This window comes from Myodes glareolus, chromosome X (genome assembly GCF_982192425.1).
Source record: "Myodes glareolus chromosome X, mMyoGla1.1, whole genome shotgun sequence".
Taxonomy (NCBI): domain Eukaryota; kingdom Metazoa; phylum Chordata; class Mammalia; order Rodentia; family Cricetidae; genus Myodes; species Myodes glareolus.
Window position 1 is genome coordinate 81,486,499 of NC_142053.1, and position 20,727 is coordinate 81,507,225.

The 20,727-nt window shown below is 38.3% G+C and overlaps 1 protein-coding gene across 4 annotated transcripts in view; it reads left to right on the plus strand.

The window, feature by feature from the left end:
- Window positions 1-336: 336 nt before the first annotated feature.
- Window positions 337-20,727, plus strand: part of Phka1 (phosphorylase kinase regulatory subunit alpha 1) — a 127,531-nt gene continuing 107,140 nt past the window's right edge. For 2 of the 4 annotated variants that reach the window (XM_087902651.1, XM_087902652.1), the window contains exons 1-5: window positions 338-731; window positions 2,174-2,332; window positions 5,316-5,363; window positions 8,051-8,219; window positions 16,965-17,047. In XM_087902651.1, coding sequence (XP_087758777.1) covers window positions 654-731; window positions 2,174-2,332; window positions 5,316-5,363; window positions 8,051-8,219; window positions 16,965-17,047 — 537 coding nt within the window. In that variant the 5' untranslated portion in view covers window positions 338-653. Of the gene's footprint in view, window positions 732-2,173; window positions 2,333-5,315; window positions 5,364-8,050; window positions 8,220-16,964; window positions 17,048-20,727 lie in introns of all 4 variants that reach the window. The other 2 variants (XM_087902654.1, XM_087902653.1) reach the window with 2 other exon arrangements.

The following is a 20,727-nucleotide window of genomic DNA, read 5'->3' on the forward strand; positions in this document are numbered from 1 at the left end:
AGTCAAAGATCTGGAACTCGAACCGCTCAGCCCTTGAGCGCAAATGCGCGTCGTCTCTCCTTTCACTTTTCAAGTTCCCGTAGGTTCCTAAAACTAGTCCCTCAGAAGTGAGAGCAACAGCCTGTGCACACAACAGGCGTGCAAAATTAAAATAGTCACTTGGAGTGTTTCGAAAATAACCTCAGGAGAGCACATTGCCTACGGCGACACATTCTGGGCGGAGGGACGCCCCCGCCCCCACCCCCACCCCCACCCGCGCCCCAGAGGCCAGCCCGTGGGCGCAGCGCGCAGCTGCAGGACCCACGCCCCGCCCCCGCGTGCTCGCCAGGGGAGGCGGGGCCGCGGCCGCTGACTCGCCGCTGTTGCCTGCCTGGAGGCTCCGGGCTGCTGCGGTCTCGCTCAGTCCAACGGAGGATGCCGGTTCGGCTCCCGGGGTTACGGGAGATTGAGTGGAGACCGGAGGCGTTGCAAGTTGAAGCCTAGACCACGGGAAGCTGAGCCGTGGTCACCTAAAGTGGACTCCAAGGCCGCTGGAGCGGGGCGCCGCGTGGGAACCATCGACCAAGCAAGTGAGGGAGCACTCTAAAGGTTTACGCAGGCCTGGTGTCCAAGCTTACCCGGAGTGTGGACTGGGGGATTAGGTACTTGGCGCGATGAGGAGTCGGAGTAACTCAGGGGTACGCCTGGACGGCTATGCTCGGCTGGTGCATCAGACCATCCTGTGCCATCAGGTAAGAGTAAGCAAGAGTGAAGTGTGAGCGGTTGGACGCTGACCCTGGGTGAACCCTCGAAAGCATTTGTCTATGGGGAGGCCCTAAAAGATCCTGCAGGAAAGTTACACGTTGAACCTGGGGAAGAACCAAAGTGTGGCATGAATAACCACAACTCCCTCCCCTCTGCAGTAATTCCAGAGTAGTGGTTTCTGAGCTCCCCCCTGCTCCCCAGCTACAGGTGGGTACCAGAAGCAGAGTTGGGAGAGGTGATAACACTTGTTTACTGACGCCCTCACCCCAGGTTTCTGTCATCTACTTCTACTCCCCTTAAAGATGTAGGAGAACATTTAGCCATCCTAAGAGATCTTAGACTATTGCGAAGGTCAAGGCACATTGTGTATACTTTTGTTTAAGTAGTTTTGCTCCGTGGCTTAGGCTGGCCTTGAACTTGGAAGCCACAGCCTCCAGAGTTTGGATAGCAGATCATAAACCAGTGGGTTTTTTTGTTGTTGTTGTTGTTGTTTGTCTCCTAAGTTGTTTTTGTTTTGTTTGTTTGCTGGAGACAGGGATTCACCGTGTAACCCAGGCTGACCTCAGACTCTCCATCCTCCTGCTTCAGCCCCTCAGTGCTGGAATTACAGGTATGCACCACTGCTCCTGGCTAATGTATGCTGTTTGGAGTTGTTTGGTTTGTTGTTGAAATCAAGTCTTACTCTGTAGCCCATGACGGACAGAAACTCAGTATGTAGCCAAGGCTGGCCTTGAAGTAGCATCAGTCTTCCTGCTCAGTCTCCCCAACCAAGAAATTATAGGCATAAGGCACCACACCTGACTGTATATCTTTCTAAATATATTTTTTACTCCTTTGCTTCATTCGTAGTTGAATTTAACTCAAAAATTACATTTCTAAAAAAAATACTTTTAGCAATTCTTAGTAATACGTTTGATAATACCTTTAATAGTGCCTTTATTTTAATAATACCCACATTTGGATTTGTAAGCCTCCAACCGGCTCTTTCTGTCTTAAGCTAGCACACGGAAAGAGAACAAGCTTTCTGTTACAAAACAAGTATGTTCTGCAACACTGATTAACATCAGTAGCACACTGACTATTCCACAGTACTTGAATTGTGTACCTGAAATTTGCTGAAAGAGTAAATCCCGCCACATCAAAGTGAGGTGATGGCTACATTAGCTTGACTGCGCTAGTCATTTCACAATGGATTCATGTATGAGTCAGATTAACCGGTTGCATACTGTAAGTCTGTATAATTTTTATTGTTAGTTATAACTCAGTAAAGCTGGGGGATAATGTTTGCCTGAAATTGGCAAAAAAAAAAAAACCTCAAGAATGGGGAAGTAGGAGAAAGACTAAGATTTCCAAATAAAATATTCCATAGATTATGTTTCCTTTTACACTCTGAAGTTAGCTGTCTGTCCTCTCTTGGTTGATCTTGCAGAATCCAGTGACAGGATTGCTTCCAGCCAGCTATGATCAGAAAGATGCCTGGGTCCGAGATAATGTGTATAGCATCCTGGCTGTGTGGGGTTTGGGCCTGGCATATCGGAAAAACGCAGACCGTGATGAAGACAAGGCGAAGGCCTATGAGCTGGAGCAGGTAATCAAAACAGAATCACGTAGAGATGTGGAGCTATGTGTGGTTGTGGTAGGGTAGTGGGAGCTAAAGGAAATGTTGCCCCTAGGCCAATGTGCTGAAATTGCATTCTATAAAGTTTCCCTATACTCTGATTTGATTTGGTTATTGCAGTGGAAACTTGAAAGTTGCAGATTCAAGGAAAGGGACGCAGTATATTCACTACTTTTCAAAATCCTACCCTAAGAGTCCTAAAGTTAATAATCCTCTAAGTGTATTTTCAGGTCCACCATTTTATTTTCATTGAGAAGACTATTTGGGAGCAGATAAGTACCATTTTACTTATTTTTGAAAAATAATTGTGGTATTTATATATGCATAACTGGCACAAATCAACAGGCCTCCTTCATCAGACAGAAGTATGACTTTGTTGATTTTTATAGTTGTGACCACTATTTTAGAGAGCCTGTTGCCTGCCTCGGGACAAATTGAAGTCAGCATCACGAGATGATTTTAAGCCAACTTTTAAGGCACCTTCCCCTCAGTAAATTAGCATCCTTTAAAGAACTCCTGAGCACAACGGAACTACATCCTCTCAAGTGTCTAAAAGAGCAATAATTTGGCATTGTTTGGATTCTATAAAACCTGTAATGATAAAGTACTCTGCTATTAGTTGTAAGTATCCATGGATCTGTTGCCATTAGAGAAGGAGCCTTAACAGACCAGCCATTTTCTCCTGTCGTTTCCCTTTAACTCCATTTGTGATCTATAAGTCAGGATATTGAGATTTGGTATTTTTAAGAGTAGCAATATAATCGGAAGTTGTAGTTGCCAGCAGTGGGACAAGTCTCACTGTATTGTCAATAGCAATAGCAGGCGTTTGTGTAATTCTAGCCATTACTGAGAGACACAAAAACTGATGGAGTTTTTGCTCTAGCCTAGGAAGTATAGAGTTTTTGTAGAAATAATGCCGTAATAGAAATTTGGAAAATGCAGGGATATTTTTTTAAACCCCCTAGTCCTGAATCCTACTCTGAATGTTTTTGGTATTGTGATATTTTAGTACTTTGCTAACTTGTTCGTTGTATTGATTGCTATAAATTAGTATCAGCAGAACTGTAAATACATGCCTGATATAATTTGATCAAAACATTTTAAGATTATTAGAATAAATCTGTTGTCACATCATAATGCTGATTTGGTCTCTTTCCTTATTTGACCCAAGTGGAAAAATGAGGAAAAAGCTGAATTGCTTTTAGTGTTCTGTTATATGACCTTTCACATAGCTGAAAAGATTTTTATATCACCATATTAGTAACTTTAGAATGTTTCAGTACATTATGGAAATGGGCAATAGCTTCAGAAAAGCTATTGTGGGAATTCTAAATTTTATATGGACTTGTTTAAAGAATCAAAACAAATTTGACTATTAGGTCTGATGTTTTAAAAACTTATGTCAGCATTAATTTAGAAACCCACCCATCTTTGTAAAGGGTCAGATGGTCAATATTTTTGGCCACTTGTCTCTAATTACTCTGCTCTGTAGGTATAACAGAAAAGAACCAAAGATGATATGTAAAGAATTAGCATGGCAATATTCCAATAACTTTATATACAGAAACAGTGATGGGTTGGATTTGTCCCTGGCCCAGATGAGTAATCTAAACTCTGGCCGTACATTGGAATTGCTTGGAAAGCTTTTCAGAGATATCCTTGCTGGACCTTACTTTAAAACAATTTGAGATTCTAATATAGACAGATCTAATAATGTGCCTAGATAATAACTGACCTATAACTAGTAAATGAGCATAGATTAAATCCAATACATCCATGGATTAAATTTCTACCTACTGCCTACTTAACATTACTGTATAGATTTCGCCCAAAACCTTGTTAATCATTTATGCTCTTTGTTTCAACTGTTATTTTAGCTTCTCTCTCATAAAATTTGAGAATAGACGAGAATTGTGGATGAGAAGAAATGGGTTTAACTGAATTCTATATTTTATATTAGACATTGAATTATACATAAATATGCTTTTACAAATGTCCCCTTTCTTGGGTATATAGATATAATATCATAGCTATAAAAATAAATACTCAGGTAAATCAAGGTCTCTCTTTGGCTGTTTCCACTTCTGATTATTTTATTCTCGTTTCCTCTCTCATCTTTTTTTTTCATGACTTTTCTATTATCTTTATCCAAATCTGTTCCTTTAACTCTGATCTTACTTGGGATCCAAACTCCAGTTTTTATTTGTCTGCTTTCTAGTTTTCTCTGTGTAGCCTGCGGCTCTTCAAACTCTGTGTGCTTGAAAACCCACCTTTCCAAGTAAAACCAAACCAGTACTGGATCAAACAGTACTGAATTGTCACTCTTCCTCTTAAAGGTGTCCTCATTTTATGGGCACCCTCATAGTATTACTTAAAAAATTGCTCATAGTATGATCTGTGGGACACAAGGCCAATTTAAGATCTTCTAGATTGTGAAACAGAAAGCTTTGTAGGGAATTGGAGGAGCTATTCTATGCTGATATGTTCTAAAACATATTCACTACTTATGCCAGGCATGCATGTGATCTGTTTATATACAAATAATCAAAACACCCATGCATATAAAATGAAAAAAATTTAAAAAATAAAATGAAAAAACTTCAAAGATGCTATGGAGACTGTAGGATGTATACTAGAGGATCTTTGGAACCATGTGAGTTGATTTGTTCCTTTTCTCTAGCTGGAGTCTCCCCTGTTAGATGGTTACCTTATTTTTAGGTAAAATTGCCAAACTTATATTATTATTTAAATCCAAGGAATCATAACCTATGGCTTTTGATTTAAATTTTTAGCTGCAATCTGTTCTGTGTACCTATAAAGTAAATGCCATGTAACTAGAACCCAGGATAGGGTTACTTGTTCTCCAAAGGTCATGTACCTACTGAAGTTGCTGAGTCAGTGTTCTTGTAGCTCAGTATGTTTATAACAGCCTTGTTTCCATTTATTTCTGCAGAGCGTAGTGAAGTTAATGAGGGGACTGCTGCACTGCATGATCAGACAGGTACGGCAATGGTAACAACGCCTAACAGGACAGTATCCTAACAGCTTCCCAATAATGCCTATAGCCTTTTTTCAGATTCACAAATAGTGTACTCTAATTTTAGAAAGTTTGGAACTCTCAGGTGGGGATGTCACAGAGACTTACCACCCTATTACAACGGGAATATTCCCTTCCAGGATTTTTCCTCCTTTTACAAATAAATTTTAAGGACCGTTTAAACTCTTAGGTCCAGATCAGTTCTAGTAATAAATTTCTAGATTTTTAAAAGATAGCAAAGTACATGTATCATATAATTTCTCATATCTTCGGTGGAAAGAGAAAAATACTCTACAGTATAAAAACATTTCTTGATAGGTAGTCATTCCTTTTACAGTAAATGGAATAAAACCTATACATAACCCTATATTGATTTGAATTTAGTGTTTCCACCAGATGAGTTTTGATGTAACATGTAGTTAGAAAAAAAATCAAAATATTTTCAATTTTATGATTGGGGACAAAGGATCTTGAACTTGAAGTAATTGGCATTCCCTGACATTTAGTGTAGCTGAATATTCTTTTGTATATGAATTGGAAATCTGCAGTCCTTTACTGGTGAATTACCTGCTAGAGCTTTACCTCCTTTTGTTTGCAGCTTATTGGTTTTTCACCTACTGAGTTCTTTTACATTACGGATATTAATCATTTGTCACATACATTGCAAATATTTTTACAGTTATGTTTTGAGTTTATGACATTTTCTCCACACAAACATATTTTAATAAGAAACCTTTATTCTAGGATCTTAAACATGTGCATATTTAATTTGACTTAACTTTGTGAAAGTAGAAAGAAATCAACGCTCAACTTCTAAACTTATCTACAAATGACTTTTCAATATATATACATTTGGACAGTGCTCCAATGTGGGTCTCTGTCTCTATCTCCATCCATCGCCAGATGAAGGTTCTATGGTGATATGCAAGATATTCATGGACTGACTTTGTGGGAGCCTGGTTTGTTTGGATGCTCACCTTTATAGACCTGGATGGAGTAGGGAGGACCTTGGACTTCCCATGGGGCAGGGAACCCTGACTGCTCTTAGGACTAGAGAGGGAAGGGGGATGGGGGAGGGGGAGGGGAAAGGGAGGCGGGGAGGAGGTGGAAATTTTTAATTAATAAATAATTTTTTAAAAAAGAAGTAATAGGAAAAAGAACTCAGAGGTTTATTTCAAACAGCCAAAGCATTTTGGATTCAGTTGAGAGACAAAGCCAGAGTTTGAATTAAAATCAGCATAGACTATTCCCCCTTGACCTAATGGTCAGAGCCCTGGCTGGCTATGGCTCTGAGAACTGACAGTGATCATCAATTTACTGCTAGCCTTGGGCCAGAACAGACCACGTTGGCAGGTGTCATGAATAAAATGGATATTAGCATCAGGGCAGCAGGGTCTGAAATCTTCCTAGCCTGGCCTTCCTCGGGCTCTTGCTTTTGTTTGTTGGTTTTTGTTTTGTTTTGTATTCTTTTATGTCATGAATCTCTTTAGCAACTGGAAGAGCCTATGGACAATATCTTAGTATAAAGTTTTTAATGTGTAAATATATAAGATTATAATATATATATTTTATATATATTAATTGTTGTATATATCTCTTCACTAGTTTGTTCACATATATCATTTTTCTCTCTGTCTTTTCTGCTTCATTTCTATTTCAGCTGTGTATACTTTCTATCTTATTAAGTAGGTATACTCACAAATTTCATTAACATATTTAAGATGTCCTGGTTATTATACATCAGAGGCATAAATAATCATAACTACATTTCAGGAATTAGGTCAGGAACTATTACTTTTTACCCAAAGTTTCCTGTCTGGACTCTTGCGCACCCCTACCCCACCCCTGCTCGCTTGCTCGCTCATAAGGCTCCCCCTGCCCCGTGTGTTTGTGTGTGTGTGTGTGTGTGTGTGTGTGTGTGTGTGTGTGTTAAAAATTGAACCCGGGACCTTATGCATCCTCAGAACACATTATCACTAAACTTATACCCCAGCTCCCAATGGTTCTCTTCTAATTTGTTATTTCAGCTTTCTATGATACTATTTCTCTGAGACTCTGTATGGTTCTCATTAACTTTTCTCATGGCATCTTCAAAATTTAGAGAGATAGTTCAGTGGTTAAGAGCACATATTGCTCTTGCAGAGGACCTGAGTTTGGTTCCCAACATCTTTGTTGGGTGGCTCACAACTGCCTGTATTTTCAGCTCCAAGGAATCTCATGCCCTCTTCTGGCCTTTGAGGGTATCCACACTTACAAACTACCATGTACACACATAAAATAAAAATATCCTCTTTTAATGTATCTGTAGATTTCTACTTTAATTTCAGGAACAAATGCCTAACACTGGGTTATCTTACTAGAGTGTTAATATATTTGAACTTCCAGTTTCTCTACAATATGACAAAGCAACCATTTGAAAAGCATAGAAGAGAGGCAATGAACAGGAAATAGCTGTTTTGACCATTTGTTGTTTTTTATTAAAAGTAACACACTTCCTTAGTGTAGCGGAAAACAGATAAGTATGTATTTTAAGTATTCACTCAGGGTTAGGCTTAGGGAAGGTGGAATGAAGTGGTATATGCCATAGCACTACAGATACATAGCATATGGGTGACTTTCTAACTGTCCTTCTTACGCTGTTTTCTCTTCAGGTGGATAAAGTAGAGTCCTTCAAGTATAGTCAGAGTACTAAGGATAGCCTCCATGCCAAGTACAACACCAAAACTTGTGCCACTGTAGTGGGTGATGACCAGTGGGGACACCTGCAGTTGGATGCTACTTCTGTGTACCTGCTCTTTCTAGCACAAATGACTGCCTCAGGTCAGTACACGGAGAGAATTACTGCATGCCCCTGGGCTTGGAGCATCTGCTCTGCTTCTTTTGGCTTCTCTGGAGGTATTGGCCAGAAAATAAAATATCTCTTTATAGTACTCAAATAAGTACCTTATAAATATTGGGATTTTGTGAGTTTTATACAGCTAGATATAAAGTTTTTGAGGTCTAGGCAATATATTATTGTATTGAAAAACAAATTTGCAGTACTAATTAATACTCTTTCAAAACAGACACCTGAAATTCTTGACTAGATCTTTAGACAGGCATTTTTATTATTTATTAATTCTCAGACGCCAGGATACAGGTGGGAGGATTGAAGGTTTTTTCTTATTTTCAAACTATACAGTAATATGCCTGTGATTAGTGTAGCTATAGAAACATCACTTTATATACTCCTTGTGAGTATGATCTGGATCTAAATGTATATGTTTTGTTAAACTATATTCTATGTAAATAGTTTGTGATTAAATTTTGATGCTTGATATGTAGAAGAAAATTATAAGTAATATAGTAGCTCACATTTGTCTATAATTCTAACACTTAGGAGGCAGATAAGTTCCAGGCCAGCCCTGGTCTATATAACAACTTCTAGGCCAGTCAAAGCTATATAGTGAGATACTGTCTCAAAACAAACAAACAAACAATATAGTTTCCTTTATAGATGTAAAACTAAAAATGGAAGTAATCCTATTATATCCAGTTTCTAAACTTAATAAGAACATTTCCAGACCATTCTGAATAAGTTAATATATTCACAGTACCATTTTTTTTACTGTGGTGCTGGGGTTTCGACACAGGGACTCACACGTGCTAGGCAAGCACTATGCCACTAAGCTAAAATCCTAGCTTTTAAATCTTTTTTTTTGAGAGAAAGGGTTTCACTAAATTGCCCAGTCTAGATTCAAATTTATAATCTTCCCTTATCAGCATCTCAATTAGATGAGATTATAGGTGTATTCCATCATATGGAGCTAGTACCATACTTGTGTGTGTGTCTGTAGTGTATGTGTTCATATGTGGCTAGAAGTGCATGTTTATGGGTCTGCCTGTGTGTGTGTAGGTCAGAAGTTGATATCAGGCATCTTCTACCATTGCTTTTCATTTTATCTTTTGAAACAGGGTCTCTTACTGAACCCAAAGCGAGACTGAATAACCAGTGAGCACTGGGACTCTGCCTCCCTCTCACCTTCCCCAAAGCTAGAGTTACAGATGTACATGACATTCCCAGCTTTTATGTGGTTGCTGGAGATCACGATTCAAATCTTCATCATTGAAAGTGGATACTTTTACAGCTGAGCCTTTTGCTTAGTCCTGAATGCTGTATTTTTGATATTTCAATTTCCTTGTCTTCCTGTTTGACCAGTTCCTTGGTACTAAAGGCACCCAAAGTGTGAATCCCCTCAGAATATTTTTCTCTCTTTCTTTTCAAATAAACGTTTGGTGATAAACTCTTTAATTTTTTCTTCTAGAACACATGGCCTGGAGTCTGAATAACCTTTCTGCAAAACTATAAATTAACTATCTAATTAGTCTTCTTTCAGATGAGAAATTTCTTCCAGAGTAAATATAATTTTGTTCTATTTCTTTATAGAATGGTAGTTATAATTTCATTTTGAATAATATTTGAATGCCAACTCTGGAAGCTGTTTATTTTATTGTTTCAGTATTTTTTAGGTTTTGTGGGATTTTTTTTGAGACAGAGTTTCTCTGTGTCGCCCTGGCTGTACTGGAATTTGCTCTGTAGACCCAGCTGACCTCAAACTCAGAGATCCACTTGCCTCTGCCTCCTGAGTGCTGGTATTAAAGATGTCCTCCATTACTATCTAGCTTAAAAAAAAAACAGGCACTAAATATTCCTGGTGGTTTTAAATGTGATTCCCCCAGATAGAAAGAGAGGTACATTAAAAAGCTTCATGAGATATATTCATTAAACAAATGTTTATTGACTCTTAACTTAATTTTCAATTCAATTAGCTGATCTTGATAGGTGTTTGTAATAAAGTGGATATTATTTGATTAAGTGTTTGAGAAATAAGTTTGAATAAATCAAAATTTACATTTCAAAAGGGGAAGAGACTAATAAGTATATGGTACAGAAGTTTGAAAGATACTTGTCATCAAGGTAAGGCTAGATATCTAGCTAGAAGGTTAGGGCTAGCTATTTGAGGACTTGTATAGCATGCTAAATAGTTTGAAATTATAGTCTGCAATCAACAGAGAACCATTCAATGTAGATAATCAAAGGACTTTAAGGTGGTTCATTCTACTACCAAGAAGATAGATTGGATGAGGTATATTGGATAAGGGACAGAGTTAAGATGGAGGACTAGAAAAGAAGTTAGTGAAATACTTTGACAAGAAATGATACAAATTTTGAATAATGCATTTGAATTGAAATTAAAAAGGAATTTTGTTAGATATAATTGGTGAAAAGAATATGAAAATCTTCATAGAGTATTTGCAGCATTTTGAATTCTTGAAGATAGATTTAGATAGAATTTGATTGCAGCTTATAGAATGATAGCATAAAGAGCTCCATAGACTCCAGCAAAACAGCAAAAGATGCTGAAAATTTAAGAACAGTCTGACCCTTTGAAGCCATTAGAAATTGTAACATGAGGGGGCCTGCTTGTTGGGGTTTCTGTCCTGCCCAGTACCCCACAGCCGGCAAGTCCCAAAGAAAACCACACACAGGGATCCATAGTATTATAAACTGATTGGCCCATTAGCTCAGGCTTCTTATTAACTAATTCTTACATCTTACAGTAACCCATAATTCTTGTCTGTGTTAGCTATATGGCTTGGTACCTTTTTCAGCTGTCAGCTCACATGTTGCTTCTTCAGTGGTCTGGGCAGGAATGGCGGAGGGAGCTTCCTGCTTCCCAGAATTCTCCTGTTCTCATTGCATCACCTCTACTTCCTGTCTGGTTTTCCTGACTATACTTCCTGCCTGGCCAGTCAGCATTTATTTAAAATATGATTGACAGATTACAGACAATTCTCCCACACCATTTCCCCCTCATTTTTTTTTAACAAGGAAAATATCCATAGTCCATTTTTTGGGGGAATGTGGGCGTAGTTTTCCAGGCTACTTTCTACTGATTGGGGGCGGTGATAATCTTATGGGGACCTAAAGAAAATTTAGACTTATAATCAAGTCCTGACTGGAGTATCCTGTGAGACCTGATCATCTCAGGCAGCATCTTGAATCCATTCTGGATGTAGAACTTAGACATTTGGGCCATCTGTTCCTGCCGGAGATTTCTCAGGTGGTCTCCCTTGGTCAAATTGGATTTTTCTTAACTCAGAATGAATCCACAGCCTCTCATTTTCTGTGGAAACAAAAGCAAAATCTCTTCTCCAAAGTAACATACCTTTTGACTTCAATTTGAAGTCAAGGTATTTTCAAAATACCTATTTTGGATTAATTCTGCAGCATTTATAAGCAAATATCTTTTAGCCGCTGTTGCTCCTTCTTCAGCATTCAAACAATTTAAAGAGAGCATAATAGCATACAGTATGAAGAGTCTCTGTGTATTTTCCATCTTTGTGCGGTTTTATTTTAACCTCTATTTCTTTTATTTTTATTTTTACTTTTTGAGACAGGTTCTCTGTATATCTTTGTCCTGGAATAACTCTGTAGACCAGGCTGTCCTTGAACACACAGAGATCTGTCTGTCTCTGCCTCCCCAGTGCTGGGATTAAAGGCGTGTGCTACCACACCTTGAAGTCACAGAGGTCAATCTACCTCTGCCCCTTGAAGTCAGAGAGGTCAATCTACCTCTGCCTCCCAGGCATTGGGATTAAAGGTGTGTACCACCACACCCTGCTTCTCTCTCTCTCTTTCTTTTTTATTTTTAATGACTTTAAACTTTAGCCTGTATATATTTTTAACACACTGTAAACCATTTAGAGGTTTTCTTTGTCTTTGAATCTCTCTTTACTGTATATCTCTCTTTTTCTGACCACATGAGTCGTTAAGAAGAGGATGAAAGCTATGACTTTGACGGCTAGATTCAGCCCATTTCTTAGCTTTCCAGCCTCATGGCAGAGGTACCGCCAGAGCCATTTTTATCACCACAACTCTACAGTGTTTCAAGGTCCTTGCCAGCAAGCAAGCTGCAGCATTCTGCTCACAGACCACACTCAGTCGGACTGCCTGCCTGACAGAGTCAGAGTTTGCCCTGGCAGGACAGCCCAGAAAGCTGGCATTTTAAAACAGCACAGCTTTTTTTCCTGCTACAGCTGAAAACCGAGAAGCATGCGGTCAGCTTTTCATCAATACCATTTAAGTGTTTCGTGGCAGGATCTCTTAAAAGAGCTGCAGGGTTTTGCAGCTAAAGCTGAGTCAGGAAGCCTCTCAGATGAGAGCATTTGCTTGCCTCTAGCAAGCAGAGCAGACCCGAGAAATTGCTGCTACCAAGAAGCCATGCTTTACTATATTCTTTTCTGTCCAGAATTACTTCCCAAGCTCTCTCAGGCTTTATGTGGATGCAGTTGTCCACATGGGCACCATATGTAACATGAGGGAGCCTGCTTGTTGGGGTTTCTGTCCTGCCCAGTACCCCACAACCGGCAAGTCCCAAAGGAAATCACACACAGGACTCCATAAGATTATAAACTGATTGGTCCATTAGCTCAGGCTTCTTATTAACTTATTCTTACAGTAACCCATAATTCTTGTCTGTGTTAGCCATATGGCTTGGTACCTTTTTCAGCTGTCAGCTCACATGTTGCTTCTTCAGTGGTCTGGGCAGGAATGGCAGAAGAAGCTTCCTGCTTCCCAGAATTCTCCTGTTCTCATTGCATCACCTCTACTTCCTGTCTGGTTTTCCTGACTATACTTCCTGCCTGGCCAGTCAGCATTTATTTAAAATATGATTGACAGATTACAGACAATTCTCCTGCACCAGGAAATTTCCCAAAAGGATGTACAGTAAGTCGAGAAACACTCCAGGAAATGTAATTATTTAGAGCAGTGAGGTACTGTGGTATCTGTTCTCAATCCCTGTTTCCCAACCCAGGAAAACAGAAGAACTAACTGAGGTGGCTATAGCCAAAACACAAGGTCTCCTCTCTCCTAAGCTATAGTACAGTAGTTTTCAACTTGCCTAATGCTGTGACCCTTTAATGCAGTTAGTTCCTCAGGTTGTGGTGACCCCCAACCATAAAATTGTTTTTATTGCTACTTCATAACTGTAATTCTGCTACTATTATGAATTGTAATGTAAATATTTTTGGAGCTAGAGTTTTGCCAAAGGGGTCGCATCTTACAGGTTGAGAACCATTGCTCTAGTTTAAGGTACCTGATTCTCCTTCAGAAAATAGGCTGGCATCATTTATCATTCTCTCAAGCTCTGTATTGCAGAAGCCCTAGTTCAGGCAAGTACAGCTTTGGGGTCCTCTATACCCCCAGATACTAGTGAAGTAGGATCTACCTTAGAAGAGCAGAGTAAGATTACTAGGTCACATAGCTCTTGATCGGGTCAACCATCCTACACTGGAATATGCAAGCTGGGATGATCAGAAGCTACAACTCCTGTCCAGAGCTTAGTGTGGAAAACAGAAGTGCCATTGCAAAGAAAATGAACCGTTGTGCTTACCATCAGTGCTGGAGCACTGGCACAGAAATTCTTGTGGAGGGTAGAAACAAACTGTAAAAGCAAAGCCCTTTCTTTAGCTCTTCTTAAGAAAATTAACTTTTTCAAGAAAGTTTAGGAAAGTTCAATGCAGATTTTGATTCTTAGTAATTAAGATGAAGGGCTAGACAGACAACTCAGAAGTTAAGAGTATTAACTGTTCTTCCGGAGGACCTGACTCAATTCTTAGCACCTACGTGATGGCTCACACCCATCTGTAACTCCAATTCGAGGAGATTCGATGCCTTCTTCTGGCCTCCACAGGCACTACATACATATTGTGCACCAATGCTGGCAAAACCCACACACATCAAAGTAAGTCTTTTGAAAAACATGTCTAAATAATTAAGATGAAGTTAATTGTTCAGTAACAGCAAGAAACTAAAAGACATATTAGCTAGAACTTTAACAAATCCAAAGAATGCTAAGGAGTGCTTCTAGGTGTTAGAACAAGTATCATAGACTTGACTTAAAGATTGTACCAGAAAGGGCCTAAGTTTAATTGTTTAAAACAATGGAGCAGTTTATGTTTGGGGATTCTACAAAACAATAGAGTGGTCAGTTGAAGTCAGTGGGGGATTAGCTTTATACCAACAGAGGAAGACATCTACCAGATCTTGGAAAAAGATAGTTAAGGAACTCCTCTTCCCAGGAGCAACATTGTCTTCTAAGTGTGACAATGCATGCTGCCAAGGCTATATCTTCTGAGGACTGCCAGATGCTACATGCCATGGGGGAATAGATTTTACTGAAATAGTTTAGACAAATCCCTAAATAAACAAAAACAATCCCCAGAGAGGAGGGTATCAGGATCTAGGGTTCTAACAACACACTCTATAACAATACCCAGTTTTTAACCTAAAAATTTAGACATAAGGCAGCAAGAAAATAGGAGGCAGAGGCAGAAGGATTATGAAATAGAGGCTACCTGGAATACATAGCAAGGCCCTGTCTGAGAAAGAAAGGGGAAGAGGGAAAGAGAGACAAGGCTGAATAGTAATTGGAAAAGAGAGGGGGCGGTAGGTGGTAGAGCACACCTGTAATCCCCACACTTGCGAGATGGAGACGAGGATTGGGAGTTCAAGGCTAGGCTCAACTGTACAGTGAGTTCAATATGATATTAGGATATATGAGGATCTTTTCTCAAAAAAAAAGAAAAAGAGAAGAGAAGGAAGGAAGAAAAAATAAAATAGGAGGGAAATCTCTCTTGAATATAATACCAAAAGCATAAACAGCTAAAGAAAAAATATTAATTGGTACTTACCCAAATTAACATTTATGTTTCCAAGGATCCATTCAAGAAAGTAAAAGATAATCTATGTACAGTATGATGTCCATTTGTGATCCTAGCACTTGGGAGGTATATGTAGGAGGATCCAGAGTGGAGGGTCATCCTCAACTATTAGCAAATTCGATGCTAACCCATGAGACCCCATTAAAAATGCTGCGTGCTCTTTCTCTCATATGTATGTATGTATATATGTTTGTACGTATGTATGTATTTCTGTCGTGTGTGTAAAAGCAACCTATAGATATAGAAGAAAGTATTTGCAAGTCATATATAAATAATTTGTATCTAGTATAAAGAATACTCACAACTCGTTATTTAGAAGAATGCAACACAATAAAGTCAGATGTGGTGGGGTGGTACATGCTTCTAAACCTAGTAGTTGGAAGGTAAAAACATGGGGGTCTCATGTTCGAGGCTATATGAAGACTCTATCTCAAAACAAAAGAGAAAGAAAAAAGAATAAACCAATAGCCTCCTTTAAAATGGCTGGAGTGGACTAGAAAGATGAATCAGTATTTAATAACACTTGTTGCTCTTTCCGAGGACCTGAGTTCAATTCTTAGCACCCATATGGTAGCTAACAACCATGTCTAACCTTTAGTTTCAGCCAATCTGACACCTTCCTCTGGACCCCATGGACACAGCATACATATAGTACACAGGCATACACGCAGGCAAAGGCACTCAACACAAATAAATAAAAGCTCAAAAAAAAATTTCAAAAGTAACTAGAGGATCTGAATTGATTTTTCTCCAAAGCATATGTATAAATAAGCACTAAGTACATGAAAAGATGCTACGCATTATTATTCAGTAGAGAAATGTGGACCTAAATAACCATAAGAACCACTTCAACCACTCCAGAATAACAGTAATCAGGACAGATAAAAGGTGTTGCTGAAGATATGGAGAAATTGGAACCCTCATCCACTGCTCCGAGAAGTGTAAAATGAGGGCAAAGGAGATGTCTCAGCAGATAAAAGTGCTTGGTACTAAGCCTGACAACCTGAATGCAATCCCTAGACCCATATGGTAGAATTTGAGAAGTAACTCCCCTCAAATTGTCCTCTGACCTCCCTGTGTACTATGGCATGCACACACACAAGTGTAGTTGAAAAATTTTAATAAAAATTGTACAGCAATTTTGGAGATTAGTCTAGTAATGCCTCAGAAATATAAATATAGAGTTGCCATATATTCTAGCAGTTTTTCTCCTAAGTAGGTAGATCTTCAAGAAAAATGGCAACAGGTTCTCACATAAAAGGTGTGTGCATGAATATTTATAGCAGCAGTATTTATGATAGCTAAAATGTAAAAACAACCCAGTGTCTATCACCTAATAATTACACAAGTAAAAGGTGGTACATCCACACAATTAAATATTTTTTGCAATAAAGGAAGTACTGATGCATCTCACAACACAAAGGGACCTTCAAAATACTGTGGTCAACAAACACTGATATAAAGCCTGCAGATGATACACTTCCATTTATATGAATGTCTAGTGAGTAAAGAATTACTTTTTGTGGTGATGAACATATCCCAAAATTGATTGTAGTGATGGATATATACTGTACACACAATAAAAGACTATATACTTGGTATCAATGAGCTGTACGATAGACTATCTCAGTAAAAATGTTTATAAACATACGGGGAAGAACAATATAAGTCAGTTATGCTGGACAGGTAAATACAAGTCAATTGAAGTGAAGTTGATTTAAGCTGAGTTCACTAATTCACCTTCACTTCTGAGGCCCTAAAGTGATAATTGACCAACTCTTTATCTTTTTTCCTTAGGATTGCATATCATCCACAGCCTAGATGAAGTCAATTTTATACAGAACCTTGTGTTTTACATTGAAGCTGCATATAAAACTGCTGTAAGTATTTATTTTAGAATGAACTTAGAGAATTGTTTTTGTTTTTAATATGCTGAATAACCTATTTCTTCTTATAATGGTGAATCTTATAATAAACTAATCATAAAGGCTCCTTACAAAATCACTTTCAGTTTCTTTACTAAGATCCTCATTCCCCTGCTTGCCCTCTTACCAATGTGTTAGAGATGAAGAGGGTCCAGATGTTGTGCGTTCATTTTTTTCAAATTCCATATATCATGGTGTGTACTTGGCAATCTAAGACTAAATTGTAGTCATTTTATTATATTGCTATTTTAATTTAATATATTTTATTAGAGCATCTCTAGTCCAGGCTGGTCAAGTCAGTGAGATGCCATGTAGCTGCCAGCCAGAGAAGGACACACTAAAACTTTGCTGGTAATCCACAGCCACGTGGCAATACACAAATGAATAGAAATGGGTTAATCTAAGATGTAAGAGTTATCCAGAAATATGCTTAAGCTATTGGCCTAGCAGTATTGCAAATAATATAATTTCTGTGTGATTATTTCAAGAGTCTAGGTGTCCGGGAAACAAATAAGCGGCCTCTACCATACATCCTGTTTCCTCTCCATGTCTGACTGGCGACTCCTCTAACTCTGCCCTTCTTCTTCCCAGTGTCCTTAATCTGGTTTTCCTGTCCAACCTTATCCTGTCCAACTATTGGTCAGTCAACTTCTTTATTAAACCAATCATAGCGACATATATTTACACAGTGTAAAGGAATATTCCACACTCTGACTCCTTCCTCCGTCTCTACTGCAGAACTCTCTGAGCTCCACCTAATGTCTGGCTGTGGGTCTCTGTATCTGTTCCTATCAGCTGCTGGAGGAAGCCTCTTGGGCTAGACACTGATCATATGAGTATTGCAGAATATCATTAGGAACATTTTTATCAGTTGTGTTTGGTTCTATCCTAGGTCTCTGAGCCATCCAGCTTCCATGTTCTGGTCATCCAGGCAGTGGATATGGACTCCCTCTCATGGCATGTGCAACAAATTAGATAGTTCATTAGTTGGCTATTCTTACAAGTTCTGTGAGGCCATTACACCAGTACATTGTGCAGGCAGGACAATTTGTAGGTTGACATTTTGTGGCTGGGTTGATGTCCTAGTCCCACCACTGGAAGCCTTGCCTGGCTACAGGCAATGGCTGGTTCAGGCTGCATACCCCCCATTACTAGAAGTCTTTGTTAGGGTCACCCTCATAGGTTCCAGGGAATTTCAAGGGGATACAAATTGGAATGGAAGAAGTCAAAGAATCAATATTTCTAATGATATTAGAGTATATATAAGCAATTCCAAAAATTCTACCAGGGAACTCATACAGCTGACACAGCTGATAAAGACCTTCAACAAAATGGCTGGATATAAGATTAACTAAAAAAAAATCAGTAGCCCTCCCACATACAAATGACAAACAGGCAGTGCTTGTCTTTTTTTAAATAAAATATCTGTTCTATTGATTATTTCTAATGTTTTTTTGTTTCCATTTTATTTCTTCTCCCATCTTTATTATTTTTTTCCATGATTTTTTATTATTTCTTCACATCTATTGAATTTTGACGTTTTTTTTCTTGTACAATACTTTGAGATTCCATCATTAACTTATTTATTTGGGATCTCTGATTATTTACTGTAAAGATTCATATAGCCATAAACCATTGAGATTGTTGCATTAAGATTTATTGAAAGATGTAAACAGAGACTGCTTATTTGTTTCAAGCCGCCCAGACCTGAATAATCACACAGAAACTATATTAATTATAATACTGCTTAGTATATTAGTTCAAGCTTTTTATTAACTAACTCTTACATCTTAACTGATTTCTATTAATCAATGTATCATGTGAGGCTATGGTCTACTAGTAAGTAAGGTTCTAGCGTCTTTCTCCTTCAGCAGCTACATGGTGTCTCCTTGACTCTGCCTATCCTCCCTCTCTCTCTCTCTCTCTCTCTCTCTCTGTGTGTGTGTGTGTGTGTGTGTGTGTGTGTGTGTGTGTGTTATGTTTGGATTTCCTGCCTAGCTTTATTCTGCTCTGCCATAGGCCAGAGCAGATTATTTATTAACCAATGGTAATAAAACATATTCCCAGCATACAGAGGGGAATCCCACATCATCTCCCCTTTTCTGCCTAAATAAAAAGGAATATTTTAACTTTAACATAGTAAAATTACATAAAACAAAACAGGTATCAAGAAATAATTATAGTTACAATATTTCTTTGTGAGTCTAAAGTTTCATATCTAATTTTTCTTTTATTATAACTAAGGAAAACTATATCTATCTTCAACTCCATCAAAGACCCAAGCACAATGTAATATCTAAGTATACAGGAAGTATACTGTAGCAATTTCCAAAGTTCTAGAAATGACAGAGATATCTTGCTGCCTGGACAGTCGCCCAAAGTTCTTTTGTAATGTTAGGGCATCCATCTTCAGCCTACAGGCTCATAGTATGTGGCAGATTTTTCCATAAAGCAAGAAATTTGAAAGATTATTTCGCCTATATTGGCAGTTTGTCAGTCACTTTCTTCTGTGTTCTGCAGAATGTCTGGCAGATTCTTTCATGAAGCAGGAGCCCTGAAGGACTGTCTCACCTTTTTTAGGCCGGTTCAGCAATCACTTTTCTGTGGGTCCTACATGTCTAGTTTATACAGCAGACTCTCAAGCAGTTCAGGCTTGAGAACTTGTTTCTTGCCCAAATGGCTAGCCTTGTCACATTGAAGGCAAATCCCATGAGTTTCTTCAATGTTCATCAACCTCTCTGAAGAAAATGGTGCTGCCAGAAGCAGACATGTCTCACTGTTGAGAAAAGTCTAATTTCTTAAAACATTTTAAATGCCATATTCTGTAGGTCTTTGAAGTATTGAAGATTATCTAACTGAAATATATCTCTGTGTATCTAAAAAATCTAACATGACTAAAAATTTGTATATTATAGATGCCTGTTAACTTTATTTCTTATTTATACATTATAATTTAAAAAGAGCTGTACAAACACAATACCTTAAACAAGAACAGATATACATATACATAGCATGAAAAATTGACCTTAAATTTGTACTAATGCAAAGTATTCATCTTTATATCATATCTCCCCTGCCTTGTTAGAAAGAGATTAACTATGACCATTTAACCACTTATAATCAACCCCCTTTAAATTACAACACACATTTATAAGCAATCATTTTAGGAATTTGGGCATTGTTTTCTCCAAACTGCTTCCTGCTGTTTGTTGGGTGAAGTATTTTTAGGATTCTTGAAGACCTTTTGGGGGGATCATGTTCCATCAAACCACAATAGCCCAGAAGGAATCCACAGGTTCTCATCTTCTGTCAAAACAAAAGTAGAAACTGTTTTCCACAGTAACATATCCTTAGACTCAAATTTTAAAGTCAAGATACCTTTAAAATATATATTAGTTTAACTTAGCAGCCCATACAATGAAATCGCTCTCTGTACTTAGCTCCTTCACAGTCAGAAAATCAAAGAAAGCACAATAATATACATAACCCAGACTCTTTGTGTATTTTCCATTTTTACATGACTTTTTTTTACTCTATTACTTTTAATTGTTAATCTTTTAATCTATGGATGTCTATACTCATATTACTTTTACTGTTTTATAACTGTCCATACTCTTTCTCCTCTCTCTCAAGCC